We start from the raw sequence: 17792 nt of genomic DNA, 5'->3' as shown, positions 1-17792 counted from the left end.
AAGGGCTATGTCTTCTAATTGTAAAAAAAACCCCCAAAACATTACTGAATTAATAAGAAATACTACTACAATAGTATTCAAATATAGGAATACCTGTGCAAGATCATAAATCAGACTACACTCTTTCAAAAAGGGTGTTAAATATTTTACTCCAAACTCTCAGTAAATCCTACTGTAATATCTTTGGCAAGAATTTCATTCTTTAACATTCACTGAAATATATACGCGCACGTGCGTGCGTGTGTGTATATATATATATATATTTTCTCTTTTCCATAAAAAAAGACTTCAACTTATGACATTTCATAACAGACTGAGCTATCGCAGTCTCAAAAATCCAGAAACCAGAGCTGTACATACAGCTGTACATGATTTCATACAGTGGGTCAAAGATATGACATTTCCAGCATAGTCTACCTCTAGTGCTGTGCTATGAAAGTAAATATATAAACCCACTTCACTGATCTTGTTGGTAAAGCAGAAAACTTCTACTACGTTGCTGACATTCCAAATATATTCTGAAATATAAACAGTCATATTTTAGTATGCATGCTATATATTTGTGCCTAGAAAGCTTGAAATGGGGACCAACAGTGAATTCAGAACAAAAACACAAGCATCTCCAGAGGAGTTTATCTGAAACACAGGGGAAGCATTCAGCAGCGCTGCCTTGTTTGTTTACTTTAATGGACCAATATCACACGGAAAGATGAGAATTTTCTGAGTTCAGGTGCCTCCTTATTTCAACGGTTCAGTCAGACGCTGAGGGATTAGCACAAGAACACTAACATGCTTTCTCTGCACAATGTGAACATTTCACTAGAGTGTCACAGTATGGCTCAAGACACCAGGGCTCGATACATTTAGCTTAGTAAACTGCAGAGTGGTCTGCTAAGAGGCAGGATTTGCACAAAGGCCCAGAACACTGGGAATTTTCCACAATTACTACTGAACATTATTTACAAGTGCATCTCCCCATGGTGTGATTAAAACATACATAGACATCTCCTCGGCAGAAAAGATGGAACAGCAAAGGTCTTTTTGAGGGGCTGTTGAGGGCTTTTTCGGGGATTGTTGTGCGAGTTCACTCTTTCACGCCCAATACGCCTGTCAGCAAAGGACACGGGATATGAGTGTTTTGTCACAAAAACACACTCGTAGTGGGGGTACAGACACGCGTCTGGGTTAGATCATGGTGGGGGCCACGCTGTAGAGGGTGATGTCCCCTGTAACCTGCAGTAGTGTCACCTCCTCCATCCCCCCAACCCGGTGCTCGTACTCCAGGAGATGCACTCCATCCACCGCCACCTTAAACACGTCTGGCTCCACCAGAATCTTCAGCTGGGGAGATGTGTGTATGCAAAGAGAAGCCTGTCAGAGTGTGTGCCCGTACACATAAACAACTCACACTTTCAGACTCAGCATAACATCAGAGAGCAGTGATTTGTACCTCAAACTGTCTCCCCTGCACAAAAGGGAAACCCCCATCCCTCTCCTCTGGGCCCCAGTAGCCTCCAAGGTTGGAGTTCCTGACGACTCTCTGCTCGGTGAAGCGGGGGTTAAAATGGAACACCACGTCAGGGCCTTTCACAAAGTCCACATGGAACCTGAAAGGAAAGAGAGCAGTTGATTCCAAAAGGGAGCCCTCAGGACTGCACTGAAGGGTGGGGCTGTGGTGGAAAATTAGTGCAGCCAATGACAGAGCATGTTGTTGAGGAATGTGTCCATACACAGAAGAGCATGCAGGTATGTGACATATGTGGTATACACAGAAAGCATGCAGTATGTACACACCTACATGCTTTTTACAGGGTATGGGGGTTTGTTGTCTGATTTTACATGATTACCAACCCCCCCACAAAAAGAAGAAGAGAAGAATGGGCTGCGTCATCTCCAAACAAACCAACACAGGTGTGTGTGTGCGTGCAGGCATGTTACCTGTCTCCTCCCAGAACAGGCTCTCCTACTATAGTGATGAGAAGGCGGGGCAATATACCTGCGTGGAGGGGTAGGTCATAAGGCACCAGCTGAAACAAACGCAGGACATATTCGCTTACTGTACTGCAGTAGCCTACCTCTGCAGCCAATGAAACATCAACACACGAGGCAGGAAAACATTTACAACTGCAATAGCCCATGGTGTGTTTATGACATCTCCTCCCACATACCCGTCAGCGTACACATTGCATATTTTGTAGCTTGACAGGTTCCTAGTGCTTTTCATTTCATCTGCTTTCCAACATCATCTTTTCTATTCTTTTTTTTCCTCCATAAACCTACATTAGGGAATTGTTCAAGGAGTTGCACCCTCCAGACTGGCCGGAGGACTGTCTTATGGGATTCTCCACTACCCAACTGGATTCTTTTTGTCTAAAAAGAATTTGTGGGGTCTTCCCAATAATTTTAATCATCATCATCATAATAAATATGATACCCCAATAAGGTCTTCAGAAGCCTGTCTCTTTAGCTATAACTGTAGTTATAACTGAACATACATATTAGCATCGGTCCTATCCTGCTAAGCATATATACATCATAACGGCTTTGTCTGATTACGACCAAACTCTGTAAATGTGATTCTGTGCTTCTGAAGTGGCATGGAATCAATTGAGGACTTTGGCAATGTGCTGGCAGTTAGCAGAACACTTCATCTGATTATAACTACTTTGTAGATTTGCTCCCACCAACAGCATGAATAATAGAACTCAGTCATTTTCAAAGTCTACTAAGGAAATGAATAAAAAATGCTCTCTATACTGTTACCATTTTCTAAAAACTCTCCCTCCATTACAAGTATAACCCTGCCATCAGCATGTAGTAACACAGTTAGAATACAATGCTGATGTCCTCCTGAATTACTTAATCAGCCCGAAGTAAGGAGGAATATCCATAAACAAAAACACAAGCGATGAAGTGTTTTTTTTTTTTATCAATCTCGTTAAAAATGGAAATACCATATTACGTCATTTTACTAGTACCTGAAGCATTACTAGTTTTACAGAAACACAGCCCATAGTGACACATTACACTATGCAGCTGCACCATTTATCATTCACGCCAATGATATACACACAAAAATCGATCTTTTCCTAAAACTGCAATTCTACATAACTAGAATACGAGTGGAAAATGTCACATCTACGTGACAGCACCCTGGTTTAAAAAAACAACATAACCATGACAACATTGCTTGGAATCAGGCTGTATGACCCAAAGCCCCACCCCAATTCCAAACTTCACCCAGTGACTCACTACCTCCATTCCACACACTCTCACTCACAAACACATACAAAGAAAAAACACAAAGCAAAAAACTGGACTACAGTAATCATACTGCACTAGTCCTGTAAAAATAAAAAAAGTTTGAAATAAATGTAGTTTTAACATAACCAAAAATTTAATTCAATTACAAGTAATTCAGGGCATAAAATTTGACCTAGTCAAAAACAATGGAAATACATGGGCTGAACTGTGATATTTTCATGATTCTGTATTATTAGAGGACTATATTGTACACATTCTTCCTACACAGCCTAACAAACTTAATTACAAGACATAAACCAGACATCACCACACATACAAGCCTGGAACTCACACCCTACAGCAAAATGGAACTCGGGCATCACAAGTGGCACCTGCACATATGAACAAAAGACTTCTTTCTGACTTGCCACACTGAGGATGTGTGGAAACAAAACATGTCGTTTTTAACTTCAGCTGCTCAGCCATCACACTTGCTCCAGACAGAAGCGTTCAATTATTACACATACTGCAGTCACATTACAGTTTATTCAGATTCTCCTCTACATCATGAACATGACCAGTCAGATTTAGTGCTGTAAAGATTTCACAACTGCCTGTCAGTATCCAGGTTCTATAGAAGGTACGTAAGATAAGAAATCAGGCCTATATAAGTTTCCACAGATATTTACTTCATCTGTTGTAATAAACACTAAGTGTAATACAAAGATTTGTTAAATGATGAAAAAAGTGCAATAAAAATACAAAGGCTACCAGTCTGTGTATTTATAGTAAGAGAATAATTGTTATTTGTGTAACAATAAATCATCTTAAAAATTGGAGGGGTTTATTATAGTTCGTCTATATTCTACCTGTGCAAACTACTTTATCAGAGTTGTACCCAGGCAAGCTTGTAAAAGCAGAGGTGTTTGTGTGTGTTGTAGGGCTTCATTGAGAGGGTATATCAAGGTGGAGACCACAGTGCTGTCCGCCTGCGAAAAGCTGCGATGTTCACTGCGCTCAAAAATACGGAGGTCTTTGTCCAGGCTGGAAGACAAGAAGAGGAGTTTTTCACATCTGCACGCGTTGAATCTCGGCTATCAAGATGGCCAGACCACAGTATACGACTGTGTCCAGTTTGAACACTGTCCCGACCCTGCACCTGCCTTCAGACAACCAAATACAGCACTAGACCGACACCACCAGACCAGCGTGAGTAGTGCCAGTACACCACAAAGCAAGAGTCAGGAGCCCCACTGAACAAGATGCACCTAGACACCCATAGCGTGGTTACACACCACACATCCCACAACAGACGGAAGAACACACACGTTTAGCAGTACTCACCAGGGTGCCTCTAGGCGCACCAGGGCCTCCGTATGGTCCCATGGGCCCAGGGCCGAAGCCCCCTGGAGGGCCAGGCTGTGAAGGGAAGCCCCCTCCAGGCACACCCCAAGACCCGGGAGGTAGAGGGGGGAACGCTCCACCCGCAAAGCCAGGCCCAGGGCCTGGAGCTGGAGGAAAGGCAGGAGGGCCTCCAGGCCCATACATGCCTGAGGCGGGTGGTCCTGGTGGTCCTGCTGGGTAGGGAGCGTTGGGGTACGGTCCCTGTGGAGCCCCAGGGGTGGAGGGGAACTGGCCACCAGAGTATGGCATGGGTGCCCCGCCTGGAGGAAATTGCCCTGGGTTCGAGGGAAACTGTGGAGGCACCCCAGGGCCAGGAGGGTATCCTGCCGGGGCAGAGGGGGCATTGGGATACTGGTGTGGTGCAACGGGCCCATGGGGGAAGGAGCCTGGGGCACCAGGGCCAGAATGGGGGAAACCACCAGGGGCTGAAGGCTGGGCAGGGCCTCCTGAGGCTGGGAAGCTGGGGCCACCTGGAGCTGCACCAGGCCAGCCAGGATTAGTGGGAGGGGGTGCCCCATTAAAGGCGACAGATGCGTTGTCGTTCCTGTTCCTAGACGGCTGATTCGGGGCATCATCTGAGATTGCATCAGCAAGCTGAATAGAAAAAAAAGGAGTACACAGATATACTGTTGAAGGACAAAGTCTTTATGCAACACACATAAAATCAACTGCGAGCTGTACATGGACTTATCCAAGACCTGAGTCCTACATAACGCACACAAACACACACACCCAAGCCCACACGGAAAGTTCTTAACTTTCAACATGCCTATTAAAAAGCCATTTAAAAACAGAACGTGTGAACGTCAATGTATTTTTAATTATACAACAGTTTAAACACCGATTTAATAAGATAGAAAATAACACAAAATTTCTTTTTAAAACTAGTCTACAATCTATTATGCAACATGAACGATATTTTAACTTACCGAAAACTCTTCCATGGCCTGTGGATAAAAGGCAAAGAAACAATTAGGATAGCTAATGTTCTAGGTAAGCTGTCTAGCTAGTTCAAACACTGAATGGAAGCGTATTAGGCAGTTCGTCAAAATGTAGAAAACATAGGCTACATTTAGCTAGCTACCTTATCTGTAATTATGTAAGTCACAAATATAAAATAATTAAAAACTGTCGACAATAAAAAAAAAGAGGATTAGCCAATCAAATAAAAACAAATCTGTAAAGCTAACTACTACAGATATAGCATTGACCAGTATAACTGCTTGACGGCAGTGCATTAACCGAATAATTTAAGTAACATAACATATGTAACCACTCTGCGATATTTATACCTCGCTTGAAAGAGGGCCTTCGATCAGGATCAGTTACAGTAACCCCTTTTAAATACACAAACCGATATCTACAGAAACTAAAAATTCTGAACTCTATACAGGAGGAAGTGAGGTTACGACAAGAATATGGAGTAGTTTCAACGCCATGTTTAAACACAGAGTTATAAATCATATACTAACACAAAGAATGGCTTATGTCGCCAAAATGAGCGCGCGACCGGTTTAGAAATCAGATATGCTCGCGCAGCACGCGCAGATTCCATAGAGAAGGCGGGGCTTAAAGGGATGGGCGAGATTCGTCTGCGCATGCCTCGCCAGTGGAAAGTTAGCGAAAAGCATTGAACTTGAAACAAATAAAACTGATTACAACCTTTTCACATGTAAACATATCATATACTATCGTAATTACGTTGATTCAATTATATTCCGTACCAATGAGCTTTAGTATTTGTGTGCAGATGTATTTTTGGTAACAGAAAGGCCTACTGTAGGCCAGGCTCTTAAAAGGGCATGGTATCTTGGAGCACAGAGGACTTATAAAGTATCACTTACGAATGTAAGCGTTTTAATAGATTTAAAAAGATATCCCAGTATTACCAAAAAAGTTCTAAGTTATAAATATTTTGTGTAAAGACTAGTCTATGCTAATGCATATGACTTCCAGAACAGCAGCTATTGTCTGTTTGTAATAGAAACAGCTGTAAAATGCGGAAGTTATTCATTAATAATTTCACTGAGCATTTCAAAGAATGGTTAATCTGTAGATTGTAGAAGTTCGCATTTCTGGATTGTCAGCGGTCAGGATGACGTGAAATGACGTGACAGCACGAGTGGGAAGCTTTGTGCTTGTGTTGCAACATGTTAATCACTACCCGAAGCAATTTCGTTATCTAAACGGCCTAAAACAAATTAGTCTTTAAACCTTCTGTCTTAAGCGAAGGTTCTTAATAATTATGTTCTAAATGAATTGTGCAATTAATACTGTTTTATCGATTTAAGTTCGATAATAAAACAACGATATTTATTTCATAAATGATCTTTTAAAAATATTTTTAAATTATTTATTTACAACCCGTTTGCATGCTGGACCGGAGATTGCTGCACTCGTTTTACTTTCCATTGTCTGTGAACACGACAAACATCGTCTTGAGTTACCCAATAAAATTGCACATTCTGTGCAAATCGTGGGGATGTTCTTTTAGCTGGTCTAGGATCAGGTTATTGTTACTAATTCTAAACATTTCAGACCTCATAAACGATTGGAGAAACTGATCCAAAATCAGATAGTAGCCCGCGGAGTGGTATTGCGTTTAGGATTTGTGATTGGTCGGAAGACAGTCACAAGACTGGAACGAAAGAAATACTGTACTGTTTAGCTTTTGCAATCTGAGTCTGCGCTCCAGGGAAAATGGTAAGTAGATATTGAGGTGAATTAAAATAACTACAAAGTATGGTCCCCAATACTGTAATGTAACTGAAGTATCTAAATAATATTGTTGATGTTGGTCGGTTGCCATTTTAGTGTGTCGAAAAGTGTTGCTTTCTTGTGTTCTGGTCGCTGTCGCACAGACATAACATGCAGTTCCACCCAATTCATTGTGATATGCTGCAACATGTCATTGTAAGGTGTGGGGGTACCCGCTCCTGCAGTACCGACCGAGTTGATAGAAAGTTACGGTCAGTACGCGAATATGAAGTGGCGCAGTTTAAACTGAAAATGTCATTACTTTGTGTTTGCAGTTGATGCGAGAGGTTTATATAATTGTGGAGGGTTGCTATTCTTCAAGATGTATTGTCCTCGCCAGAGAAATTCACATTTCCTGTTGAACTTTGCTAGCGATTATCAGGAAATTATGGACATACACGCACGTCCTTTACTCGTTTTTGTGTGTGTGGTTCCTAACTGACGACCAGGCGGACCCAGGTTAGTTAAGGTATTGTTTATTATCTCATTGGCCTGTGAACCGACAACCAGACAAAGAAAACGGAAAAAATCTCTGCGTTACAGTTCACAGCATACAGTCAGCATAACAATTCAGAATCAACCTACTTACGAATGATAAAAAGCAAATGATCATATTTGATATGGTCAGTTCCTTTTCACGTTAATAGGATGGACCGGCGCACCATGGGAGAATATCAAAATCAACATTTATTTATATACCGCTTTTTACAACAGATGTTGTCATAAAGCAGCTTTACAAATGTCCAAGTCCAAGCCCCCAGTGAGCAAGCCAAGGACGACAGTGACAAGGAAAAACTCCCTAGAGCATGAGGAAAAAACCATGAGAGGAACCAAGACTCAAAGGGGGGCCAACCTCCTCTGGCCTCTGTTCACCACAATAATAACAAGTTTAAGAGAAAATAAATAAGAATAGTTATTTCCAGTTTGCTAGAGGTCCCAGTCATGTCCCGATGGTGTGCACGTGTCTGAAACCCATCCCTCAAGAGAACGTCCATTTAGGGCATCAGAGAAGTAGCGGGCTGGGGTGGAGATGTGGTGGGCTACAGCAGGGAGCATCGGGGGTGGTGGAAGTAGCCGTGGGTTGAGGCTCATTAACATCATGACATCAGGGGTAGGTGTAGCTCAGCAGAAAGAGAGAATAGGTTATTAGGCATGTCCAGGTACGAGGGTGTGTAAATTAGGGAACTATAATGTGCAATGATGGACTCCGGCAGATCTAGCTATGGCAACACAGTTAAAAGAATACAGCCAAAAGGAAACACAGGCATGAGGGCACCCTGGAACATCAGCACTCTGCTGCTCTCAGTCAACAAACTTGTGACAAAAGAGGTGAAGTGACAGCATCATAACATCTCAGTTTATCATAATTTGCAATGCCCATTGACCCCCAGATCTACACCTTTATCTAAGATGGGAAGTAGTTAATAAAATGCCTGACTGTACAGATAGCCTAGCCTTAAATATTGAGACTGTGTCTGAGTCTCGAACCTTTACAGGAAGGTTTATAGCAAAGGCTCTGCCCCCTGCGGTAGATTTTCTTATTCTTGGTACTAATAAAGAGCCTGCATCTTTTGATCTAAGCAGATGTGGTGGATTGTAATGCAGTAGGAGTTCTCTATGGTACTGTTTGTGCAAGACCATTAAGTGCTTTGCTGGTCATTAGAAGTGTTTTATAATCAATGCAAAATTTTACTGGGAACCAAATTAACGTAGCTAAAATAGGAGTGATGTGATCAAATGTTCCAGTTCTAGTAAGAACTCTGGCTGCTGCATTTTGAACTAGCTGTAGCTTGTTTAGGCAATTAATAGTACAGCCAGACAGTATGGCATTACACTAGTCCAATCTTAAAGTGATAAATGCATAGACTATCTTTTCTACGTCATGTGAGGAAAGCATGTTCCTAATCTTTGATATGTTCCTAAGATGGAGAAAGGTGGTCCTAGAAATATTATTGATATGAGCTTCAAACGAGAGACTGGGATCCATAATAACTCCAAAATCTTTAACTGTGAGAGGAGATGTGATTGGGAGACCATTGAGGTTCATTGAGTAATTACAGAGTGAGGACCTAGCTGTCTCTGAGCCAAATAGTAGCACCTCTGTTTTGTCAGGATTAAGTGAGAGGAAGTTCCTCAACATCCAGTGTCTGACGTTCTTTATGCATTTGTCGATAATATTTTCTGTGCCCCTACATAAAGATTTATGAAATGTAGACTTATAGCCGCTGTAGTTAACAGGGCTATTTGTTTTTGGTGTCCTGTATTATTATTTCTTGTCTCCTGTCCAAACTAAGTCCGTGATGATAGATGCTCCCACCCCCACAGGTTCTCACTAACTTCAGCGTGAACTGGATGCATGAGGGTTAATATTAACCCACAGATTAGTGCCAGTTGAGGGAATTGCATATCGTAGAAATTCTGGCTGCTCTTCCCAGTGTAGGATATTCAAAATGAATGGTAATCCACGATGTTAATGTTAAATATTTTACAAATGGCTGACGTGATCTGTCACCTGCAATATATGCCAATTGTTTTAATCCTTTCGCAATATTTATTTCTTTATGAATGTCCTTCAGACCCACTACAATATAAATACATTTTGAGGATATAAGGTAATATATGTAATATATATTTGTGTGTGTGTGTGTACATACATATATACACGTACATATGCATATACACATAAATATTTCTTTTTCCAGAGTGAGTCCTTAGTAGTGTGTGAGGTGGATGGAGACCTGGTGAAGAAGCTACGAGAGTTTCGCTTTAGAAAGGAAACTAACAATGCAGCCATCATCAGTGAGTAACAGCACTGCAGTCTGGTGTGCTGTGTGTCTACTGTAGTCTCTGTGGCATTACGAAAAAGCTCAACTAATTCCTCCTCTGTTGTGTTCCAGTGAAGATTGACAAAGAAAGGCAGCTGGTTATCTTGGATGAGGAGCATGAGGTGAGTCTGGTTTTAAGTCGTCCTGCCAGAATCCCAGAAGGCTCTGGAGACCTGGGGAGATGTTCAGCGCTGTGTTACACTTGCTGGAAAGCATGTTGAAACAATGACACACATGTGAAGATGACGATGACATGCTGACTGGCTGACTGGCAGCTCCCTTTGTGATTTTTACACTTGTAGGACATTTCCCCTGATGAGCTGAAGGATGAACTGCCTGAAAGACAGCCCAGATATCCTTTACACAAACCCCTTTACACACTGACCAACAACTATACCACTGTGTTAAATCTCCTCCTTTGGTTAGCTGTGATTTCTTAACTTGAAACACATTTGTAGTGTACAGTTATAAATACCAGCATGATGATGGAAGAGTGTCTTATCCTCTTTGCTTTATCTTCTCCAGTCCAGCTGGTAAAAAACACCCAACATTATCACACAAATACACACAGTAGATATGTAAGGTTTTCAGTCACTTTTACATTTTCCAAATTGTGATATGTTTCAGACTCTTAAATTTGATTCAACTTCTCATCACTCTACGCACAGTACATCACAACTATGAAGAAAAAGCAGATTTTTAGATTGTTTTGTATTCAAACTAAAACTGAAATTTCCCATTTACATAAGTATTCAGACCCTTAACTTGGTACTTGGTTAAATATATGACAGATTTGAGTTCTTCTTGGGAATGAACCTACAATCTGGGCACATATTTCTGTTGGAAGTTTCTTTCATTATTCTAGTGTAATCATTCAAGCTCAGTCAGGTTGGATGGGGAGCATCAGTGAGTAGTCATTTTTAGGTCTCTCCAGAGATGCTCTCTTGGTTTCATTTTTAGGTCTCTATACCTGCTGTATTGGTTTCATTTTTAGGTCTCTATAGAGATGGTCTCTTGGTTCATTTTTAGGTCTTTCTAGAGATGCTCTGTTGGGTTCATTTTTAGGTCTCTCTAGAGATGCTCTGTTGGGTTCAGATGTGGACTCTGACTACACCACTCCAGGAGTTTTCTTGAAGCTACTCCTGCATTCTCTTTGTAGATTTTGGGCAACCTGAAAAAAAAATTTCTTCCATGATTGCTTTGCATTTTTTTGCATTTTCTTTCACTTTTCATCCTGACTTGTTTTTCAGTCACTGTCACAGAAAAACATCCTCATAGGGTTGTTCAGGTGACTTTTCGCAAACACCAAGTGTGTTTTAGTGAGGAATAGCTTCTGTTTGGCTGCACTACTGTACTAAGGCCTGATTTGGGGGTGCTGCATTATTTGTTGTACTTTTTTAAGGTTCTCATATCTCCACAGATGAACTCTGGATCTCATTCAGAGTGAACCTTTTCTATGATTTCCTTTCGGGTCGATAAAGTGTTATCTTAGCTTATCTTATTATTTGGTTCTTGGCTACTGGTCTAACCAAGGTCTCCAAATACTCAGGGTGGCCATATCTAAGGAGACTTGTTAGTAGATCCAAACTTCTGACATTTGAGAATTATGGAGGCTACCATGCTTTTGTGCTGAAGACATTTTCTTGTGTCCATCCCTAGATTTGTGCCTTGACACAGTCCTATCTCGTACCTCTATGAACAATTTTCTTGACCTCACTCTGACATGCACCATTAACTGTGAAACCTTATAGGAAGTGCTGAGCCTTTCCTTTTTACAGCTAATCAATGCTCTTAGACACAGTCAGACTCTAATTAAAGCATTTCCAGGACCATTGATACATGTAGGATGTACCAGTGGTCAACTGGAAGTTTTGTAACAAAGGATCTGAATACTTATGTTTGTCTGATATTCATCTTTTATTTTAAATAAATTTACACAACCATTTTTGCTTTGTCATTGTGGAGTATTGTGGGTAATTTGATGAGAATTTTTTAAATCCATATTTAAATTAGTCTGAAACATCAAAATGTGGAAAACTTGAAAGGGTCTGAAAGGTTTTCTCCACTGTCTTCTGCATCCACTATATTAACCTTTCTCATTTTCTCACATGCATACATATAACTACATAAATGCTATACATACACTATATGGACAAAGGTATTGGGCCACACCTTTTAATCACTGAATTCAGCCTTGTAGTCTGCCTTTACATTTGTGAATGGGTCATTCTGAAAAGCTCACTGAATTTGAGTGTGGTACTGTAATAGGATGCTACCGTTGCAACAAATCAGTTTGTGAAATTTCTTCCCTCCTAGATATTTCACATTCAAGTGTGAGTGGTATTATTGAAAAGTGGAAGCGTTTAGGAACCAGAGCAACTCCACAAAGTGGCAAACCACATAAGGTTACATAGCGGGGTCGCTGAGTGCTGAGGCACATAGTGCATAAAAGTTGCAAAAATAAACGCTCTGCTGACTCAATAACTGCATATTCCCTAACCTCCTCTGGCATTAATATCATCACAAAAACTGTTCCAGGAACTTCATGGCATGGCATGAATCACGTTTCTCTATCTGGCAGTCTAATGGACAAGTTTGGGTTTGGCGAATATTTAATGCCTCAGCATACCAAGACATTTTGGACAATTTCATGCTTTAAACTTTGTAGGAACTGTTTGGTAAAGGCTCTCTTCTCTTCCAGACTGTTCCCCAGTGCACAAAACAAGGTCCATAAAGGCATGGTTGGGTGAATTTGGTGTAGAAAAACTTGACTGGTCTGCACAGAGCCCTGACCTGCACCCCATCAAACATCTTTGGGGTAAACTAGAATGGAGATTATAAACCAGGCTCTCTCATCCAACATCAGTGTCTGACCTCACAAATGCTCTTCTTGATGAATGGGCAAAAATTCACACAGACTCACTCCAAAATCTTGTAAAAAAGAGTGGAATCTGTTATAGCTGCAAAGGATGTACCAATGCTATATTAATACCTATGGATTCAGAATGGAATGTGAGAAGGTGTGACGTGTAGGTGTGCCAATACATTTGTCCATATAGTATATGGAGTATGCACCACTACATATCTTGGCAGAGTTTAACTCTTCAGTTGTCATTTCTCACTTCAACTGTAAAACACACAAAGAAGCCCCATATTGCTCAGTTGTGTCTCTAATTAGAAGTAGAGATTCTACCTCTAATTTCTCAGGGTGTAAACCGGAGCAGCAGATGATGTATGCTGGGAGCAAGAATAAACTTGTGCAGACAGTCGAACTGACAAAGGTTAGTCCATGCACACACACATAAGAACACGCATAGTTGTGTGATTCAGAGATGCATGTGTAAGCTGAGGCAACTGTAATGAGTGCTTTGTAGATCCTACAAGACCCGTCTCCTGCACATCTTGTAGGTCTTTGAGATCAGGAACACGGAGGACCTGACTGAAGAGTGGCTGAGGGAGAAACTGGGCTTCTTTCGTTAGGAGCATCTGAAACCCGCTCAACGGAGTTGGGGAAACGATGACCAAGATATCGTACGTCGCCTCCAAGAGGAGATTAAACCATTGTCCATTTAACACTTTGTGTGTGTGTGTGTGCACGTGTGTGTGCGCGTGTGTGTGCGTGTGCACGTTTTTGGAAGACCCTACCCGAGCTAACCAGTTCCAGATTTTCACAGATCACATGAATGCAATGTTCAAAAAATGCAACCATGAATACGAATTCCTTTGCTACATGCATTTTGTAGCTTGAAGCCTTTTATACAGGTGTGCTAAAATGCCCTCCCCTTTACCAGATCTAGAACTCACCATGCAGTGGTCATTTAGCTTGAGACATTGCAGCTCAGCTTGCTAGAATCAGGAGGTGGTACACAAGGGCATGAATAGGGGTAATTATTTTTTAGAGAGATTTGGTTCAGTGTTGTTGCCATTAAATGTTTTACCATCCAAGTCCCTGTGTAGTCACCTGACTTACACCAGGGTGGAACATATTCCTTTTTTGATATGATGCTTTTTCTAGGTCTTTTATTGTGAAGTTCGGATTGTTTCGTATCCTGCGGCTGCAAATCTAAACATGAGGCATGGACACTGTGGCAGAGATGTGGAGGGGTAGTTGTGTATCTAGAAAGAATTCAGATCAGGCTCTGGAATTTGCAACTAATGAAGATCAGTTTGCAAGTTTGTGCAGATCTGTCTGGATTTGGGGAATCTGGATGTCAAGGTGGTTCCTGCATAGAGCTATAAACAAAATTAGTCTGGAGACAATTGTGGTTTTACCTGCCAGCAGTGCTGCTTTAAGTGTGAGCGTGCATGTCTGTGTGTGTATATTAGCTTGGATGAGATTTTGTTCTGAGTCCTAAAGAGTTAAATCTGTTTTATGGGCTATGATGTATCACATTCTTTTTGCTGTGACAAAATAAAAGCAGGTCACAGTCAGTTCTTTGATATTACTTATCTATTGACTTTTATTTCTGCAAAATACTATAACATTCATATACACACACACACAAATCCATAATGAGGACAAATGCTAGCTCCAGTTTCAATCTTGCTGATTCTCTTCAGCGTAGATGGTTATTGGCATTTGGTAATTAGTTTTAATGTAAATATACACGCAGTTATTGGCTTTTATCTCTTAAAACATCTGTCAAACAGTAAGTCCCCTCTGTTAATAGAAGTGCATTGCCTAGTTCTCTAGGACTCTGATCTGATTTTAATATCGTAACTGGTAAATGTGGCCGTGGTTTTTGTTCTTCACCAGGCTTGGTTAAGAAGTGGGAGCACTGGAAGTGATAATGACTAGTGTCTGGTCCTTTTATTAGTTTTCATTTATCAGTGTCATGTAAGCTGTACTTCATGGTGAATTGAATATGCTTGTGTGTGTGTGTGTAAGTAAAATGCAGCACACCAGGATATGTGAGACTGCTTTTCAGATTGGATACACCCTGCTCTTTACTGAATTATTTCAATTGTTGTTTGTCATAAACAGTCCTTGGGACCTGCCAAAATGTGCTCTAACCAAACTCTCAGTACACCTGCACCACAAATTCAGTGTTCTTATTGGCTTGGTTCAGATGTGTTGCATGCTGGGAGTGCATAAAATGGGGGGGGGGGGGGTGTAAAGTTAGTGGAGTCCTTTTTAGTATGCTTTATTCTAATATGCACACAGATATAAACTGAACAGTTGAAGTTTGTGCCATTATTATTATTATTATTAATTAGTTGAATGAACTCAAGTAATTAACAGTAGATATACTTATAGGATATCAAAATACAGAATGAAATGCTGTACTGCTACATAGTGAAGAGACAGTGCAATAGGGATTGATTGAGGGTATGACTTGTGCTTTGCTTTGTAAGAGGTCAGATGGTGGTTGCTGCAAATAAAATCTGAATCGGGCTTTGTGTGGGCATGTGGATAAAAGATGCACTCTAAATCTGTTGTGTTCCCACAACAGAGCTGTTATCAGTAGATTCCAGCTAAAGTTACCATAGTCTGTTTGAGTAACTATTATGCTGCTAAACTGACATGCAGTCCCAACAGTCTAATATGGAGTTGAGAGTACCTGTATGAAAGCTACATAAATATAGACACACACACACACACATACAGCTTGTTCTACTCACGGTTTTAGAGAGCAAATCAACTGCATTCTGCATCTCTTAACAGTCCGATATTCACTCTTAACCTTATGTCTTTGGAATTTTTGAAACAAATTAAAATGATGAAAATAAGGTGTAAACTAGCGTGGATGAATAAGGGTAATCTTAACCATAATAATTGCTCACTACTAAATACCACGCACTGTTTAAAATGTTAGCATTTCTTGTAATAACTCTTCTTAGCTAGAGGACCACTGAGCAGTTCAGATAGTCAATTAATCTGACAGGTGGCAGGAAGATGAGACAGGGACACTCCACCCATCTGTACCACTGGCTTCTCTCTACAGAGCTTATTTTGGTGTCAGTGTGATGTCACTGCATTCTGAGTAGCTGTTCTTGTTGTAATCAGTCTGTACTCCTGTGTACTCTTCTATTAAAACAAATGTATGTTTTATTTTTCAGTGTTTCTAAGGTTTTTAAAATCAAATGTAATATGTACAATTTTTCATTTTGCCATGTTAAGTATAAGAGTGTTGAATATTTGTAATTTTTCATGGTTTATATGATCTTATCCACTGTTCCCAATAAAACTTCAGTCACCACAGATCAAGACACTCTTTATACTAGTGCTCTAAAGAGAGGATGGTTTTACTATCTGATTTATTAGTTTATCAAATCAGGAGTTTGACAGTCCGATAATGGCCTAAAACTATTCTTTTACATGTTGCAATATGAACAGTGAAGAAAATCTATAAACTGGGGTAGTCAGATATTTTGATACTAGTTCAATTACTAGACATTTCAATTCAGACTAAAAATAATTTTAAAATGGAGAGTTTCAGTTTAAATGAGTAAGACCTGTAAGAATCCTTGTACATTTAAGTGACCCATCACATTCTACACCACCTGTTCCACGATTTGGGGTTGCCTTAAGTGTCTACTTGGTGCAGTATAACACTCATGTGTTATCAAAAATATAAACCTCAGCCATGTATTAGCACAATAGTTCTGTTTAATTTCATGATACTGCGACATGGAGGAAAGACTAATAAGACAGCTAGTCTACAATATAGTTGCTATGTAGTCCTTTATAACGTCTGGACTACATGGATCTCAACAAAATAAACATTAAATCCAAGGCTGCATCTCAACTGCGTACTACACACTACTATAAGGTATATACTATATACACTTACCAGTACGGGTTTGGCAAGTTAGAGCAACAACTATCAACACTTACACAGCTGCGTTTAAGAAAAAACAGCGAAACCGGAATGAAAGACATCTGGGCTCGACAGCGACCCGTCCAAATTACAAATAGAATCGATGGTCCACGAACATCGGCATGAGGAGGGAATCGGGGTTTCTGACATTTATAGGTTAGCCTATCTGATTTCGATGCCGGGACATACGCTAAACAAAGCCTGAAGGCGCACAAATCTTTGACGCTGGGTTGCACAATAGATATTAGTATTTTAGTTGTCATTTTAAAAGTTGGAATTCAAATTAACAGTTACTAACACTATTAATATTACCATTGCTAATCATACCTATAATTTAAACCAAAATTATATTGTTTTTACATTTTATTTTAATCTCACTTAAATATGTAAAAGCAGGAGGAACCTCGCGTTTCCTTCTCTCTTCCATTTATGGCAGGTTGTTAGCAGGCAGGTGTCTTCCTCAGTCCCTGAGAATGTTTTACATGATTTGTAATTTTAACTATCCTTTGCTACCATCACACCTAAATATAAAATTATTCTCGGATCATGCTACCAATTACCATGTTCAGGCTAACTCGAGCTCACACCTCAGCAGGGAAACTATATAATGCTAGCTAAATTAGCTAACGTTGCATGTCAATTAAGCAATATTAGCTACTGGAAGACTTATTAGTGAACTATATCAAACTCTCTTTGAGTTTATGTATTACATCAACATTGGTATTAAACCTAAAATATTAAG

At 40.4% G+C, this 17792-nt stretch overlaps 2 protein-coding genes across 4 annotated transcripts; one reads left to right on the top strand and one right to left on the bottom strand.

The window, feature by feature from the left end:
* Window positions 1–130: 130 nt before the first annotated feature.
* lgals3a (lectin, galactoside binding soluble 3a) lies at window positions 131–6167 on the bottom strand. 2 transcript variants are annotated; one of them, XM_027010582.3, is made up of 6 exons: window positions 5940–6167; window positions 5577–5594; window positions 4588–5241; window positions 1939–2027; window positions 1451–1607; window positions 131–1341 (listed from the first exon to the last, which is right to left on the bottom strand). In XM_027010582.3, exons 2-6 carry the CDS (start codon window positions 5589–5591, stop codon window positions 1186–1188), a joined length of 1071 nt encoding a protein of 356 aa, XP_026866383.2. In that variant the 5' UTR covers window positions 5592–5594; window positions 5940–6167; the 3' UTR covers window positions 131–1185. The 2 variants fall into 2 exon arrangements, with proteins under 2 accessions (XP_026866383.2, XP_081580965.1); XM_081724839.1 differs by lacking the exons at window positions 131–1341; window positions 1451–1607; window positions 1939–2027 and adding an exon at window positions 4127–4287.
* A 1028-nt stretch (window positions 6168–7195) lies between these two features.
* On the top strand, window positions 7196–16431 carry gmfb (glia maturation factor, beta). Of its 2 annotated transcripts, none has more exons than XM_081724936.1 (7): window positions 7196–7350; window positions 10107–10203; window positions 10302–10351; window positions 10532–10583; window positions 10682–10762; window positions 13437–13510; window positions 13638–16431. In XM_081724936.1, exons 1-7 carry the CDS (start codon window positions 7348–7350, stop codon window positions 13707–13709), a joined length of 429 nt encoding a protein of 142 aa, XP_081581062.1. In that variant the 5' UTR covers window positions 7196–7347; the 3' UTR covers window positions 13710–16431. The 2 variants fall into 2 exon arrangements, with proteins under 2 accessions (XP_081581062.1, XP_081581063.1); XM_081724937.1 differs by lacking the exon at window positions 7196–7350 and adding an exon at window positions 7390–7863.
* Window positions 16432–17792: the final 1361 nt, after the last annotated feature.

Source organism: Electrophorus electricus, chromosome 12, assembly GCF_041902795.1.
Source record: "Electrophorus electricus isolate QZ-2024a chromosome 12, ASM4190279v1, whole genome shotgun sequence".
Lineage (NCBI taxonomy): Eukaryota > Metazoa > Chordata > Actinopteri > Gymnotiformes > Gymnotidae > Electrophorus > Electrophorus electricus.
The sequence above is the reverse complement of the archived record's forward strand: the minus strand, read 5'-3'. Positions and strand labels throughout refer to the sequence as shown.

Excerpts from the sequence above, each read along its gene's own strand:
- lgals3a (XM_027010582.3), bottom strand. Across the intron at positions 1,608-1,938 it reads CCTGTTCTGGGAGGAGACAG|GTTCCATGTGGACTTTGTGA; the intron begins GTAACATGCCTG and ends CTTTCCTTTCAG. Across the intron at positions 1,342-1,450 it reads TGCAGGGGAGACAGTTTGAG|CTGAAGATTCTGGTGGAGCC; the intron begins GTACAAATCACT and ends ACATCTCCCCAG.
- gmfb (XM_081724936.1), top strand. Across the intron at positions 10,204-10,301 it reads TAACAATGCAGCCATCATCA|TGAAGATTGACAAAGAAAGG; the intron begins GTGAGTAACAGC and ends GTTGTGTTCCAG. Across the intron at positions 10,584-10,681 it reads GCCTGAAAGACAGCCCAGAT|TTGTAGTGTACAGTTATAAA; the intron begins ATCCTTTACACA and ends CTTGAAACACAT.